Source organism: Rhinichthys klamathensis, unplaced genomic scaffold, assembly GCF_029890125.1.
Source record: "Rhinichthys klamathensis goyatoka isolate OS25496 unplaced genomic scaffold, OSU_Roscu_1.1 h1tg000006l_1, whole genome shotgun sequence".
NCBI classification, from domain to species: Eukaryota; Metazoa; Chordata; class Actinopteri; order Cypriniformes; family Leuciscidae; genus Rhinichthys; species Rhinichthys klamathensis.
In genome coordinates, this window is record NW_026606559.1 from 8,193,809 (window position 1) to 8,211,671 (window position 17,863).

At 37.6% G+C, this 17,863-nt stretch overlaps 1 protein-coding gene across 1 annotated transcript; it reads left to right on the forward strand.

The window, feature by feature from the left end:
• Positions 1–1,975: 1,975 nt before the first annotated feature.
• On the forward strand, positions 1,976–10,238 carry si:dkey-283b15.2 (neuronal pentraxin-2). The gene is made up of 5 exons (XM_056258784.1): positions 1,976–2,641; positions 4,078–4,525; positions 5,859–6,109; positions 8,163–8,342; positions 9,575–10,238. Exons 1-5 carry the CDS (start codon positions 1,976–1,978, stop codon positions 9,782–9,784), a joined length of 1,755 nt encoding a protein of 584 aa, XP_056114759.1. The 3' UTR covers positions 9,785–10,238.
• Positions 10,239–17,863: the final 7,625 nt, after the last annotated feature.

Here is a 17,863-nt window from a genome sequence, read left to right on the forward strand (position 1 = left end):
TTCTTTGGTGATCATAAAAGCTCTTGATTTTACATTACAGGTTCTTCTAATCAGTCTATAAGTTTCTGGGGTTCTTTGAAGCTTCAGTATGGGGATTTTTAGAAGAACTAGAGAATAAAAAGTTCTTTGAGGATCTTATAATGGATGTCTTGTGGCATCAGGCTGTCAAACCCCATCAGTTAGAGCTGGTGCCTTTATTTTTATGAAGAAAATAGCAGTCGGGCTGGACGGTATGATGCATATACTGAGCCTTGTGGTTAACAAAACAGTAAATTGCAGTTATGTCATTGGTCATAAGGGTCATACTAACCCGTAATTGTATTAAAACCCTTAATTGTATTAAATTGTATTGCTCTTGTAGTGTCCTTCAAATCTTAAAAGTATATTTAAAAAAAAAACTGTACTTGCAGATATAAGATGATAGTAATGAAATAAAAGGCAACTTAAGTGTGATTAAAGAGAGTACACTTTCATGTTTCTTAAAGGAGAACTCCGGTGCAAAATGAACCTCGGGTGTAATAACACATTGGTACAGACTAAATCGTTCTCTGAGATTTGTTTTCATTATAATCGAATGTAAAGAGTTTTATCTCTAAAAACAGTTTAGCGTATAACGCTAGTATATTGGGCATAGAGTAAGCAAAAAGAGATCGCTAGTTAATACCATTAACAAGGCTCAAATTAGCCCCACACTAACACGGCAGCATAATGAGTGTCCTTACATGCAAACCGAAGCATTGAGAACTTTGTAAGTGTACAGACAGTTTAATAAGAAGATACTTTACACAGACAGTACAGTTAGCGCATACAGACAGGAGCCATCTTGGAAAACAGTCTCGACCAATCGAACCACGAGGGTGAGCGAACAGTACGTGTAGATATTGAAGATAAGATCAATTATATATATATATATTTTTTTTTCTCTGTTGCGTTAAGTGCTTCTCTTATGTGCTCAGTGCTTTCTTCCGGAAACAACGGACCATATGAGATTCCAAGTCACAGTTCAGCTCACGTATCACCGTGTTCGTGGTTTGACTGATCGAGACTGTTTTCCAAGATGGCTCCTGTCTGTATGCGCTAACTGTACTGTCTGTGTAAAGTATCTTCTTATTAAACTGTCTATACACTTACAAAGTTCTCAATGCTTCGGTTTGCATGTAAGGACACTCATTATGCTGCCGTGTTAGTGTGGGGCTAATTTGAGCCTTGTTAGTGGTATAAACTAGCGATCTCTTTTTGCTTACTCTATGCCCAATATACTAGCGTTATACGCTAAACTGTTTTTAGAGATAAAACTATTTACATTCGATTATCATGAAAACAAATCTCAGGGAACGATTTAGTCTGTACCAATGTGTTATTACACCCGAGCTTGATTTTGCGCCGGAGTTCTCCTTTAACACACTTAAGTACAATTTTACTTTAACAAATTAAAGTTTTTCTAATATTTGAATTTTCTGTCATGCTTTAAAGTACACTTGTTTTGATGTGTTGACTAACATACTAAAGCGCATTTAAAGTATTGTAGTGTTTTTGATAATGTACTAATCAGTTCCGTCGAACATAAAAGGGGAGTTTAGATTTCAAGGTTTAAAGAAAAAAGATCCTGTCTTCCGAAAACTTCATCAGGAATGACAAGAGATTTTCTTTGTTTTCTTTTCCCAAGCTTTAGATGGCTGCTCTGAAGAGACAAGAGAAGGATCATCGGACGTATTACTAGTAAATACACGTGGCCTCTGAACGGCTGATGACCTTGGAGAGGAGGAGGAGGCTTGAAGGAGGCACAGTAAGCAGCAAGAGACAGTTTTACAGGATTTAGAAGACGAGGGCAGATACAAGTGCAATCCTGTTCAGGATAAAGACTTTATTTTCATTGTACTGCTGTGCAAAACAACAAGATTTGGTTGCTATCCCGCATTCTCAAACATTTCATTCAACAAATATGCATCCTATAAGGTCCACAGTAGGACTCGGGATGGGGATGAACCATGCTATTTCCCTGTTCTTCTTCTTCTATGCCATCTGTCTTTCCGTATGCGCTGGGACTGGAATGCCAGGTTCCGACTACAACCCTCATCCTCGTTTCATTTGCACCCCCATTCCCGCTGACGCCGATCCCGGGTGTTTCCCAACGACGGGCGGCCCAGGTGGCCCCAGTCCCGGACCCCACAGCGGACCTACCGGGAACAGCAACAGCTGGTGGGGAATGTCCGAGGAGGCAAAAGCGACAATCCTGCACCTGCGGGAAAGTTTGGTGCAGCAGAAAGAAACCATCCTGGACCAGAGGGAGACTATCCGAGAGCTCACCGCCAAACTGAACCTGTGTGAGGGTTTCAACCGCGGCACGGGCAGCCATGACGACCACCCGCACCGCAAACCTACACACCTGGCTCACCACGCCCACCACGCCTACCCGACAGCACCCGACACAGCACACCTTGGGTGGGCGCCGCCCGATGGGAACCACGGCAGTCATGGAATGGAGCTTGGTCACTATGGCGACGGGGCCGGGGGACATCATCGCGGGAAAGCCTCGCTGAGCGAGAAGCAAGTCACGGGGGAGATTCCTTCACCCTCGTCTACGCCGGAGCAGATGAGCCGGATGCTTCAGTCCCTAAAGGAGCGGCTAGAGAACCTGCAGGTATAGAGTCAAGTCACATTTATTTGTACAGCACTTTATCAATACAGATTGTTTCAAAGCAGCCTCACAGTAATAAACAGCAAAATAGCATATCAATTATGAAACAAATTCAATTTCAGCTGTAAAGCTACTCTACAGAAGAGCAGACTGAAGTGTCATTATTCACCTCAATTTAGTTTAATGTTTTATCTTAGTGTAGATTTTGGAAAGGGTATCAGTTATAAAACATTAAATTCAGCTATAAAGCAGCTCTACAGCAGTCAAATCGATAATATTTTTTGTACATTAATTATGAATATATAATGAATTATTAATATTTATATTACAGGGCTGTTGAATGCTTGAGAAATGGAGCAGCCTTGAAACCTTTGGAGTTTATAAAAGCTCTTGATGTTACATTACAGGTTCTTCAGATCAGTCTATGGGTTTCTGGGGTTCTTTGAAGCTTCAGTATGGGGATTTTTTAGAAGAACTAGAAAATAAAAAGTTCTTTGAGGATCTTATAAATTAACTGAACTGACCTCAGCTGAACCATGACACTATTGTCTTTTTAGAGAAAATAGTGTCATTGCTCATTTGCTCCGGCGTGGATGAGGATCCTCGCTCAGCGAGGTTTTCCCAAGATGATTTCCTCCGATGATGTCCTAAACTAATGTCTGAATAAGTATACAAATGTATAACTTTTAAACATAAAATCAAGATTTTTGACACTTCAGACTATTAGGTTTATGTTTGCATTTTCTGGTTTTCTTTGTTCTCTATGTTCCCGCATTCCACTTGTTGTCATGGTTACTCATTAGTTGATTGATTAGTCCCCACCTGTTTCTTGTTTCTTGTATTATCATTACATGATTTTGATGGTAAAATTAAGAAATGTACATGTAAATAAGATCCAAATAACCTACATCTCTAAAGAAGTATGTAACTTTATTGTTATTACTTTATATTAGCGTACTATTTCATTAAAAAAGAAAATGCTACACCTTCAATAGTCTCGCATAGCCCAAACTTCAGACTGACGGCAGAAAGCTCCATCTCAGCTTTCATTGGCCAAGAACCGCCCAAGAGGATGTTTGACATGTAACGCAACCAATCACAGTTCGTTTTGTTCCTTGTCATGTTTACGGGCGTGAAAATGTAAAGTTGATGTCCCTACGATAACAGACCAGCGTGCATCTAATAAATGTTTCATTCAAGAATGTTGCACTCTTAAATTAAACAGCAAAACACTCTTACTGTTCCCAGTCAAAAATGACAGCAAACAACCAATGTGTGACCATTTTTGAACTGCCTGTCAAAGTGAAATAAAACTGATGGGACACTGTTTGTCTTGCTTTTAAACATTGCTGTGGGAGCGTGTTTCATTAGGGTAATGAAAGTCATCCTGTCAATTTAAACAATAAATATTAATATATAATAATATATTGTATTTACAGACAAGAAACACTTCCACCAGCTACTCGAGTTCACTGAAAGATCTCCTGCAGAGGAAGATCAACGCTCTAGAACAACAGATGCAACACCATTCTTCATCACTAATCAGTGTCAGTCACAGTGACCACGAGGGTGACGATGATGGCGGTCACCACGTCGACGATCACGACCACAGCCATCATGAGGACAGCCACGACGACCACGATGATCCTCACGATGAGAGCCAGCACAGTGATCACCATGATGATGATCATCATGACAACGGTCACCATGATGACAACGGCCATGACAATGGACACCAAGACAACAGTCACCATGACAATGAGGTTTCTGAACACGGCTTCGAGAGGTTGTCTTATAACGTGCAAGGTCACAGAGAAGCACAGGTTGGAGTGCACAGCAAACTGGACGCAGTTCTGAGTCATCTGCAGCACAGGCTTACTGACACTGGTAAGAGCGCGGTAAAACAACGCTAGTTAGCATTTAGATGACTCCGCTGGAGAATACAGCTAAATACAACTTAAGCTTGGCCAGTTTTGGTTCTTAGCTGTTCTAGATTGTTCATCAGCTGGATGATGGACCTGAAAAACCACCTTGATAAAGATGATTAGGATTGGTAGACCACCGCAAATCGGGGTGCGTAAAAAAATCAGAGGGGGAATATTTGAATGTCATTATTGAAATTTTTATGTAGATATTTAGACAATGCAGAAGTAGTGTAATTCATTTAAAATGAACGTTACAAATACCAAAAAGTAGTTGCTCAAAATGAATTAACTAAATTGCATTTTTTAAATTGCAATTCAATTATTGACTATAAATGTATTTATACAGTTTGCAGGCCCCATGAGGTAATAAGATAAAATGTCAAACACATTTAGATATTGAAATATATCCAGACAAATATATCCAGCCCTAAAAGTTGTCACCTACTTTTTTCTTCAAGACTGGTTGTAACTTTTTAAAATTAGCTACATAAAAAGTTATCTTAAGATAATTTGAATCTGAAAAGTAAGACTACTTTGTCAAACCAATGATACAAACGTGATTACAAGAGATTAGCCTACAAGATTCAAATAAGATCCTTCTGGATAAACTGAAATTCCAATCTTTTAAGTTGTAGTGTCGCGCATGTTTTACTAGGCTGCTTGCAAAGTTGAAAATAAAATCTGTAAAACAAGATAAAATTAAAATCTGTTTTGGTCTCAGCGACTGCATTGCACTGACTATGGTTTATGAGTCCGAAAGCTGAAGGTACCTCACGAAACTGATTTCAGACAGACTTCTCAGGCAGCTTAACGGTTTAATGATCTACAGCAAAATAGAGAAAGCTTGGGTGATAACTAAGTTAATATATTTAATTACTACAACAGTAGTTTCTCACTAGAAATTACATCAAAAGTGCAAAAACACACATTTACACACTAACAGACCACCAACCGCAACTTTCAGACGCCATCTTTATTTTTTAGCACATCTGTCACAGAATGGAAAGCACAGGATTGTGGGATATTAAATGGCAGTGAAGGATACATCTATGCTGCCTTCAAAAATCGATCAGATGAAAGTATCACTTTGGATTCGGACGTGTCTTGATGCCTTCCTACCTTGGAATCCAAGGCAGCATTTTTCAGTTTTCGGTTGCAACCAATGTCAGTTAAAACAGTATTAATCCAATTACAAGCAGTTTAGCATCTATTGTCGGAAATTGAAAATGCATCCCCTCTGACCAGAAGACAAATCAATCACACTCTGCCTCTGACACTGATTATCAATTCCACAGGTTCTAGAAAGAACAGCAAATCCACTGAAGCTTTCCAGGTCGGCTTCCCCATGCGGACCAACTACATGTACGGTCGTGTGAAGCGCACTCTGCTGCACGAGATCTTCTCCTTCACACTGTGTTTGTGGATGAAGGCTGGAATCGGGCCTGGACTCGGAACGCCCTTCTCCTACTCTGTTCCAGGCCAGGCCAACGAGCTGGTGCTCATTGAGTGGGGAAACAACCCGATGGAGCTGCTCGTCGATGACAGGGTGAGTGAAAGAGAGAGAGACAAGAATGAGATGAAGGAGATCTGAAGGAATGTGCACACAATTCACATAACACTCACCAATGCTGCATTTATTTGATCAAAAATACAGTAAAAACAGTATTATTGTGATATGTAATTACTATTAAAATAGCTGTTTTCTATTTGAATATATTGTCAAATGTAATTTATTCCTGTGATGTCAAAGCTGAATTTTCAGCATCATCACTTCAGTCTTCAGTGTCACATGATCCTTCAGAAATCACTCTAATATGATGATTTGCTGCTTAAGAAAAATTTCAGATTTTTATCAGTTAAAAACATTTTTTTTTTTTTTTTTGTGAAAAACAGAATTTATTTTTCAGAATTCGGAATTTATTTTTCAGAATTCGGAATTTATTTTTCAGAATTCGGAATTTATTTTTCAGAATTCTTTGATGAACAGAAAGTTCAAATGAACAGCATTTATTAGAAATAGAAATATTGTTTTTTAACATTATAAATGTCTTTACTGACATCTTTGAACAAAATCTAAATTGAAGCTAAATTTCTTTCATTAAAAACGCATACTTACCCCAAACTTTTGGACGTAGTATAACATAAAACAAAAATGTTACTTTATAGACACCACAGGCCACGTTCATAAGATTTGAGAATAATAACCATATAAAAATTGTGAGCTCACTGCTTTAAACAAGAAACATGGATACTGAAAGTTCAACCTGTTTGGTGAAGCTGTGTTTATTCAAAATAAAGTTTTAGTGACCAAAAAAAGTATGATCATCTTGCAACAGTGAGTTAAAGGGATGGTTTACCCAAGAATGAAAATTGTGTCACTCGCCATCAAGTTGTGAACACAAAAGAAAATATATGGGTAAACCAAACAGTTGATGGACACCACTGACTTTCATAGTGTTTTTTTTTTCTCTGTAATATGAAAGTCAGTGGTGTCCATCAACTGTTTGGTTACCCATATTCTTCAATATATCTTCTTTTGTGTTCAGCAGAGGAAAGAAATTCATACAGGTTTGGAACAACTTGAGGGCGAGTAAATGATTTTCATTATTGGGTGAACTATCGATTTAACAACTAGTTTTGTCAGTGTTAATTCAGTTGTCAAGTGACATCCGTGTTTAGCTGCATTGGGATGTGAATATAGTTGCATATATGACTAGTGTGATGACCAAACAAATTTAAAGAAAATATTTTGGGGTTTTAAAATTCCTTCAGCTCTCCTGTGATGTCCATTAACTGTCCAGTTAGACGGCTCAGTTAAAGGGATACTCCACTTTTTTTGGAAATAGGCTCATTTTACAACTCGCCCAGAGTTAAACTGTTGAGTTTTACCGTTTTTGAATCCATTCAGCCGATCTCCGGTTCTGGCGGTACCACTTTTAGCATAGCTTAGCATACATCATTGAAGTGGACAAGACCATTAGCATTTCTAAAAAAAAAATGACCAAAGAGTTTCGATATTTTTCCTATTTAAAACTTGACTCTTCTGTAGTTACATCGTGCACTAAGACCGACGGAAAATGTAAAGTTGCGATTTTCTAGGCTGACATGGCTAGGAACTATACTCTCATTCCTGCGTAATAATCAAGAAACGTTACTGCCGTACCATGAGTGCAGCAGGCGTAATGATATGATGCAGCGCCTGAAAATAGGCCACCTTCCGTCAACACAACGGAACTATTTTCAGGCGCTGCGTCATATCATTACATATAACAGGGGCTTGGGGCAAAAAGGCCACCAAAATGAATAAAAATTCCCCCAAAATTCAAGAGTTCTTGTTTTTAATATTTATGGCATGATATAGAGTGCTGTTTTCCCGAATATCAGCACGATTGCAAATGTGATAGTCCATTGATTTCATAACAGTTCAATAAACAAGAAGTTAATGTTAGGTGATTTTCATTTTAGACTTAGAACATTGTCTTTTTGAAACGGGCCTCCGAATTGCAAAGGGTGAAATAGAGGAGCACAACAGAAAATAAAGTGTTTATTAAGAGAATTCTGTGTTTAATAGAGGACATTATCTTGCCTCGGGTTCACAGGCTGTTCCTTTACCCCTCTCGCTGAGTGATGGTAAATGGCACCATGTGTGTGTGACTTGGTCAACACGAGACGGCCTGTGGGAGGCCTTTCAGGATGGAGTGAAGAGAGGGTCCGGAGAAAACCTCTCCCCCTGGCATCCCATCAAACCTGGCGGGGTGTTCATACTGGGCCAGGAACAGGTAACACGAGACAAGCACAACATACAATCAGCTAAACTTATATTTCTCCTTTGACTTGTGCCATAGACAAACACCAGGAACACATTAGCAACTGCATAGCAACACCCTGGCAACCATCCACAACACTATAGCATTGTGGCAAAGTAATTGATACTTAACTAAACTCCTGTGAGGAAAAAGTGCACTTAATTGTATTGAAAGCGCACTTCAAATCTTAGTATATTTTTAAAAACTTGAACTTGCAGATAATATAATATGAATTAAATAAAAGGCCACTTAAGTACACTTACAGAGAGTACACTTTCAGGACTAGGCTTCTTAGCACACTAAAAAGTGCACTTTGTAATAGTCAAATAAATAGTTTAGTTACACTTCATTTTACAGTGTCGTTGTTACAGTGTAATTATTTATTAATAATAGTACCTACATTTAAGTACTGAATAATATTAATTAACTACATGTACTTACCTCATACTCTGGCTTAGGGTTTGGTGTATTGCTTTGGTTACACTTTATTTTACAGTGTCTTTGTTACATGTGTTACATGTACTTACCGCATTAACAGTAAATTATGTAGTTATGTAGTTATCATGTAGTTAATTATTATTACTCAGTACTTAAATTTATAATTACACTATAACAATAACACCTCAAAATAAAGTGTATCCGTTGCTATTATGTATGCTTATTTTTCTGTTATTACTATAGTAAGTACATGTATTATAGTAAGTACATATATATATATATATACAACAGTTTCATTAAAATATATTTTAGTTTACGTAAATGCTTGTCGGTACATTCAGCAGTACACTTTAACCATATATTAGAAGCAATTATGAAATTACATATAAAGATGTACTTAAGTCCTACTTAAGTGGGTCAAAAATGCACTCTAAAGTTAAGCTAATTGCATTTCATATAAATTTGCATAATACATTTTCATTAAGTTGCTATTAAAATGCGGTTAAGTGTCCGAAAACATTACATTCAGTTCATACTCAAGTATACTCTGTAAAGTGTATTATTACTCATTTTAAAAGTATGCTAAAGTGAACTTCTTTTTCACAAGGAAAGTCATATATTAGACTTCACGCTAATGAATAAGCCAATGAAGTTGTATTCATGAAGTTGACTTCACAAATAAAGAGCTAATAAGTCGAAGTAAGATGAAGCATCTGTTTAGTGTTGCTAATATAATATCACCAAATCTTCCATCCATGTTTTCCCAGGACACACTGGGTGGTCGTTTCGATGCGACGCAGGCGTTTGTTGGAGAGATCTCAGACGTGCAGATGTGGTCTCATGTCCTCACGCCACATGACGTCTACAGCCTGGCTTCATGCGGTGGTCATATGACCGGTGACATCATCGCCTGGTCAGAGTCAGTGGTGGAGCTGCATGGTGGGGTCACCAAATACCCCTTTGACCCCTGTCATTAAAGGGCATCACCGGGCAAAAGGACAATCCACTTACAAATCTCAGAGCGCAACATGTTTTAAATAAGCTTGTTTTGAAGCATTCTGGTGATTTGTCACCTGGTTGCAATGCAAAATTCATCCATTATCACGTCAAAAACATTGCCTTCTGTTTACATAAGAAAATTGGATGATCCCATGACCTCCAGGATTTCAACAGGGACCCGTTTTTGTATTTATAATGTTTTCTTACTGAACTTTTTCCATTTGTATTCTATAAATGGCACTTCAGTGTCATTCAATGTTTAATGCAAGTGTATGACATATTGTCATAACTTGGATAGAAATCCATAGAGGACACTAAAAATGTAGATGTTTGTGCAAAAAATAGAAAAGCGGCTCAACCTGAGCAGTGAGTTGAAGTTGAAAGATTCGTTTTCTTGTACTGTAAGAAGAATCTAAAGATACAGCGATACCAAAGAGAGAGTTACACACCGCTGCAGAGACAGCATTTGACCAGGCTATGTGCACTGTTGTTGTGTTTGTGAATTGTTTTTCTGGTTTTACTGTACTTTACCGTACTGTACTTGTCCAGGCGTTTGGTGTTTTGAGCTTCACATTAAGTGTAGTAGTTTTAGTTCATTTATGAATCTACTGTAAATGTGTTATTGGTTCAAAATAATATACTTTTCCACTGTAATGTTTGTGCATCTGAATTTATTATGCATTTACTGTTTGTTTAGGCCTTACTTGTTTTCATTTGTTTAGAGATTTGGAAGCTGAAATAAAAGGGACTGTTTTTTGGGGGATTTTTCTTTAATAGCAATTTCATGGCTACTGACTAATATAATTCTAAAATTTGCATAGTACTTTAAATTAAGTTGATTTTCATTGCATTCCCAAACTGAATTCTTTTGGCTATTCTACAGTCCTGCAGTATTGATCAGCACAAGCCTCTCAGTAAAATAGCAGACCTGTCTTATGTTGGTCTTCATTGCTATTATTAGAACTAGGCTGCATGAAGTGTTTGATAAGGCCCTGCAGAAAACACTCTTGTATTATACTGTAGTGTATAGATTCACAAGCTATCATCACTTACAGCATCTACACCTAAAATTGAGGACCAGATTGGCCCCCCTTTTGCCTTCAGAACGGCCTTAAGTCTTCATGGCACAGATTCAACAATGCGCTGGAATCATTCCTCAGAGACTTTGGTCCATATTGTCATGATAGCATCACACACTTGCTGCAGATTTGTCGGCTGCTCATCCATGATGTGAATCTCCAGTTCCAGCAAATCCTAAAGCTGCTCGACTGGATTGAGATCTGGAGGCCGTTTGAGTTTAGTGAACTCATCGCCATGTTCAAGAAACCAGTTTGAGATGATTTGAGCTTTGTGACCTGCATTATCCTGCTGGAAGAAGCCATCAGAAGATGGTTCACTGTGGTCGTAAAGGGATGGACGTGGTCAGCAACAGGACTCAGGTGTGCTGTGGCGTTTAAACCATGCTCAATTGGTACTAAAGGCCGAAAGTGTGCCAAGAAAATATCCTCTACACCATTTACACCACCAGCAGCCTGAACCGCTGATACAAGGCAGGATGGATCCATACTCATGTTGTTAAAGCCAAATTCTGACCCTTCTATATTATATATATATATTGACTCAAAATGAGGTTAGCAATAGATTTCTTAACCATTTTGTCTTGAAGTGAACTAGACTTGATGTGGTAAGGCTGAAATACATCTGTTCACGTATGGTTCTGTGGCATTATGGGAAGACTGAGATTAAGCAGGACTAATTGTTCTAGTTATCAGTCAGGAAATGAGCTAACAAGCTAAAGCAGTGTAGGATGGAAAAACAACACACAGAAGTGTGTCCACCTCCGGAAGATTGATGTTTAGACTGCATTGAGGCATTTGTGTTAATCAAAACTAGATTTGTACTTTAAAAAAAAAAAATATATATATATATATATATATATTCTGGGTATGTGTCTCCCTCTGCAAAATCAGCTGCCATGATGATCATCACACATTAAGGTGGCGATGCAAGTCAGGCTCTGTTTACACCTGGTATTGAGATGCATTTTGGTCGATCGGATCACAAAGATGAGGGAGACACATACCCGTTTACACCTGGTGTTTTAATCCGTCTCTTTTGTCCACTTTCAACCACTTCTGTCCTGATTTCTCCGAGGGGAGGGTCTATGGGCGGGTAAATGTAGATTTTATTCGAAAAAAGCTCACAACTGCAGTGTTGCCAGATTCCCGCCCAATTGGGCGGTTTTGAATTTGATTGTGCGGGTAAAAAATGGTTTGGGCGGGTGGTCAAAATTTGGGCTGGTTTGGGATCATTTCGGCGGTTTTCAAACATCTACATTTTAAAGTCTAATTGGTTAAAAAAACGAAACTAAAGTGCATGTAGTCCATAAAATCAGTCATCATGACATTAGTGTACATAAACGCTCATGCAGAGTCAGCTGGCGTTAGTGTTTACATCACCGGCGACGAGCACGCACTTTTAGCCAATCAGCGATCCGCAGGCAGACCCGATTGAGCGCGAGAAGTTGTAGCTGTATATTCAAGTGATCGCTAAGGCAAAGTGACATAGCTACTATACAAAAGAGTGTACATTAGTGAGCAACTCTAAAAAACGCACACGTCACTATATGGTGAATATAACTCTGAGAGGAGAGCACAGTTGAATGACTTGAATTGAAATCAAATATGGGACGATTCCTGTCCATGTCACATGTGCACACTAGCCTAACCAAACATCTGCATTCTGCAACTGCACCATCCAGACTGCACTCTACTTGTCCCTGACAGCTGCTGAAAAAGGTTTGAATCAACCATGAATCCGTTTTGACTGCTAAATTCTGCATTATGTTCTGCAATGTGTAGGCTACTTCCGAGGGTTAAAGTCATCGGTTCTTGATTGCCGTTTTGACAGTGTCCACCTGGACATTTTAGTCATATTGGCTAATTCTCCTTAATTATTGCCCTGTTTTGATCTGTTTTGCTGGAAAATTTATTTATTTTTTATTTTATTTTATCATCGTTATTTTGTTTTAAAGAGATACAAATTGTGCTTATCAACCTTAAATGACATGGTAATGAAATTATATCACATTATTTTGGCAGTAAAATTTTGGGCGGTTTTTTCTTGTAGTGGGCGGGTTTTGGTGAGCTTTTGGGCTGGAAATCACCGTCCCAATCTGGCAACACTAATTTACGTGACCGGAGCGGACCGGAGACGATGGAAAAACATATGGAAAACCAGCCGAACGCTGCGAGTGTGTGTTAGAAATCACAAATCAGGAATGGTGAGAGAACGCTGTGCTTGGCACATTTTTCATCTTCAAACCAAACTTGGGTCTTTAGTCGACAAAGTTTAAATCCTGTATCCGTCCTTATGCTCTTGTGTTTACTCATTAGGTCAGTAGACGGAGAGTAGACGGTCTTTTCTGGCTGTTTGAACACATTTGACCACATGAGCTTCTACACTACCTAAGCAATCCGGCCGAATGCGTTTTTGACTGCCTCTGGAAGTGGTGGTTGAAAGTGGACAAGCTAAAAAAAACTATTGCACAATTTACTGCATGCATTCTGTCGTCTGATGAGTGATAGTTTAGACTTTTTAGCAAGTCAAAAGCCTTTTAGTAGATTTGTAAAACCATCCCCCTTCAGGTGGTATTTCATATATTTTTGCTGTGATCCTCACTGATTTTTATAAAGTAAATAGAAGAATAACTCGGAGCAACTTAGGTTTACTTGATTATCCACACATTTTTTTAATCATTAAAAATGTGAGTATCTAATATGAACCATCAATCTTTTGAGGAAGGCTTATTTGTTCATCTCTTAATCATTAGGCCTACTGTATTGCACTGCATTATGTGTTTTAAAACTACAGCGATTTGATCATAAAACTAAGTATTTAAATATCATCTTACTAAGATTATTAGCAGATGTAGAAAGACAACCACTGACATTAATATGCATTTCATGTAATTAGTCTGCTTTAAAGATCTGAAAGCTATCAAAATTTCATGTTTACTTTAAAAGGTAGGCCTACTTAATGCATTATTTTTTGTAAATAACATGTTCATGCAAATACTTGTTGCCAGCCCTTATATTGCAACAGCCTCATGACAATTCACAATTATTTTGGCAAATTTATGAATTTGTTAATGCTTACTTTTTTTTCTATAAATAACACTGTATGAATTTGTACAAAATGTGTGAGATAGAGGTTGAATATTAATCTCTTGTTTTGTAGGTTTACAAATATTTCCAAGTACACCTTGTTGATAACAATATTCACCAGCTATTAATAAACACACACACAATGTGAATGTCTTTTTTAAAATCTTTTTGTTTATTAGAGTTGATTGGCACCAGTGTACCATAACTGAGTTTTCATTTTGCTACATGAATTTCTCAACAATCTGTACCATTCTGTGGCCAATCAAAAAAAAAAAAAAAAAAAAAAAAAAAAAAAAGATAGATGAGGAGGAAACGCTTTCAATTGTCGTATCGTATTCACAGACTAGCTGAAAGGTTTTGGCACCTTCGCACTTCTCATCAAGAATGCCCAGATTTAGAGTCTCCAAAACGTATTCAAGTCATCAGAGTCATTCTACAGTCTTCATCAGACCACGTCATGCCCAAACTATTCGTTTAAACATATAGCTTATATCAAGGAATGTACTGTTGCAGTCAGCAGTTTAATGCCATTTAACACTTGGGAGTCTCTTGAGATCTCTCGCAGTCATATACGTGTGGCCTGTGGGTTAACATACAATACAATGTGAAGCAGGTTCACCTCAAACGATTTGATGTGGATGCTGTATACTGGCATCCTTTAAGTGTGCAGCAAGGCTTAAACCAGTTAAGAACTGCAGTATCATTACATACTCATAGAGGGCACTAGAGAGTAAATCAGGCTGTCGTTTAGTCGAAACTGTGCTGAACTCTATTAAAGTGCCATAAACATGGATTCTAACTCCAAACTATTAAATATGTCTTAAAGTCAAAGACATCGATTACTATAGCCAAGCTTTATATTAATCGGGAAAAATCACAAAAGTCAAGCAAAATGCACGGCTAAACAATTCTCAGTATTAACCATTTCATAATTAGTATATTTAAATAGCGTGGTTATTATTATTATTTTAGACTCCAGACGCTATTAGTGTTCCGTATAAATCGGCTTTAAAAATATTTATCGCTTTGTATTGATCAAGTACACGTTTTAATAGCTACTAGATGCTTTTTGAACTGCAATGCCAATTTGCAGACTCGCACGCTCACGTGAGGTTTAGAAATACAGAACGCTAATAGTCGCCTTTGACGTGCCCAAAACACACCCTTTACAAAAGATGCTTCAATTCAGTACAACATGCAACCCCCGATCCTTGTTTCTCAAAAAAAGAAAGAGTTGGAAAAACAATAAATAAAAATGCTAGCAATGTGTGTAGTAAACAAAGATAACAACATGTATTTACAAACAGAAAAAGGCAAAATATAATGTACATTGGAAAAAGCTGCCATGGACTCCTTCAAACTGAACAGCACTGAGTAAGAGGGAGTAACTAGTGTTTCACACAAATAACGATACAAGTACGTCTGGCACATGTTTTAGGATCAGGAATTATACGAAACCATCGTGTTTTCATGTCTGGTTTGTGGGGGATTAAGCAGCAGACACGGCAGTCTTTCTCTGCTTTGGCAAACACACATTCTGAAAGGCCAATCGAGACGGTTTGCTTGTAATGGCACAGAGCGAATCTCACCAAACCTGTCAAGACCATGTCAAATTTCATCCCAAACTCAAAAGAAATTAGGGTAACACTTTACAATAAGGTCTCGTTTGTTATAAACTAACAATGAACAATACTTCTATCGCATTTATTAATCTTAGTTAATATTTAATGCTCTGTCCACTAACTAATGCTAACAAAAGGGTTAGTTTACCTAAAAAGAAAAAAATCGCGTCTCACGTCGATCATCTTCAGAACACAAATGAAGATCTTTTTGATGAAATCTGAGACATTTCAGTCCCTCCATTGACAGCTACACAACTGAAAAGTTCATAAAGAGATCGTAAAACTAATCCTTATGAATTTAGTCAAAATTTTCTGAAGAGACTCGATCGCTTTATATGACGAACAGATTTAAGTCTTTTATTCACATATAAACATTGATCAGCGAACATGAACATGACTGACGCACGAGAATGAACCTCATTGGTTCTTGGACGTCAAGCGAACAGGCTTGAGCTGTGAGTTGATCAATGTTTATATGTGAATAAAAGCCTATATTAAATCTGTTCATCATATAAAGCGATCGAGTCTCTTCAGAAAATTTGGACTAGTTTTGGATTAGTTTCACAATCTCTTAATGAACTTTTTGAAGCATCATGAAGTGGTAGTTGCGTAGACTGTCAATGGAGGGACAGAAATCGGTAACACTTTACTTGAAGGGGTGTACATAAGACTGACATGACACCTTCATAACCATGACATGACATATGTCATGAATATGAAGTAGGGTTTATGCATGTTTATGACAACTGTCATTAAGTGTCTTTTGCTCAATAATGACATTTTGAATGCAAATATGACATTGTTTAAGATGTCTTTGTTATGACACCTTGACATAAACCATAACATCATAATCTGTCAGTGTCTTTGTCATGACAACTTGACATTAAATTAAGTTAAACTGTCATGTGGTTGGTTTTGACATTGTCTGTCATAAGGCCATTATAACTGTGTCATGAATATTTTTTCGTGACCTCAACTACAGTGGTACAAATTGAATTTGTCATTAAACAGTTATAATGGCTTCATGACAGCCAATGTCAAAACCAACCACCTGACAGTTTAATGTAATGTTAACCCATAAAGCTAAGTGGTTTCTTAAGTTTGATAATTAATCTGCTGTGTCATGTTTATGACAGGTTGTGTTGTCTTAGTAGTATCAAGTTGTCATGACAAAGACACTGTAAGGTTATGCTGTATTGGTTTATGTCAAGGTGTCATAACAAAGACATCTCAAACAATGTCATATTTGCATTAAAAATGTCATAATTGAGCGAATGACACTTAATGACAGTTGTCACAAACATGCATAAAACTTCCTTCATATTCATAACATGTGTCATGTCATGATTATGAAGGTGTCATGTTAGTCTTATGCACACCCCTTCAAGTAAAGTGTTACCCAGAAATCTCTCAGATTTCATCAAAAACATCTTCATTTGCGTTCTGAAGATGAACGAAAGACTTACGGGTTTGGAACGAGTAATTTTTGGGTGAACTAACCCTTTAACAAATGTGACCCAATGTTACCAAAATTAGATTTAATTCCGCCAAACATCTGGATGCATTTGGAGGGAAATGTGCTTAGTTAAGGGCAAACAATAAATTAAATTAAAAAACAAAATCTTGAAAATGAGTTAATTTCTTTTTGCAAAATCAATTTTTCTTCTTAGTGTACAATATAATCTGGACATATTTTCATGAGATTCCCCCCAAGAACAGTTTTGCAGCACCAGTGGTTGAGTTATCAGTTTAAACCCAGTTGGTTTAGTTGAAACACTAGTAAAAACATTCAGAAACAGGGCTTGGGGACTTTTAAGGCTCTTTTCTCAAAGGTGGAGGAGCTTATTTAAGGACTCGCATACAATGAGATGTGTTTCTACAGATGCTTTGATGGGTCAATGAAGTTCAATATAGTTGTCATCAACTGTGCACAGGAAATGACATCACTGGCAGGTTTATCACTATTATTATTCTATATATACCAATATTAGTCTAAAAACAACTGATGGGATATGCTTAACTCAGTCTTGATATGTAGTGTGAACAGCAATGACCTTCATTTACATCTTCATTTATAACATGTGAATAAACTCGAACGAGTAAGAGATAAATAGTGTCAGTTTAGTTAAATAACTAAGACAGGTAGCAGATCGACCCAGTAAATCAATAACAAAAGCCTTCAGTGCGAACGAAACTTCCTGCTCATTTCTGCTAAAGGCTCGGTTGAATCGGTCCCTGACGATGGTGGTGATGAAGATACATCAGGCTG

Coding starts and splice junctions, on each gene's coding strand:
- si:dkey-283b15.2 (XM_056258784.1), top strand. CDS start 1,976: ATGGGGATGAACCATGCTATTTCCCTGTTCTTCTTCTTCTATGCCATC. Junction 2,642..4,077: donor AGCGGCTAGAGAACCTGCAG/GTATAGAGTCAA, acceptor TTGTATTTACAG/ACAAGAAACACTTCCACCAG. Junction 8,343..9,574: donor TCATACTGGGCCAGGAACAG/GTAACACGAGAC, acceptor ATGTTTTCCCAG/GACACACTGGGTGGTCGTTT.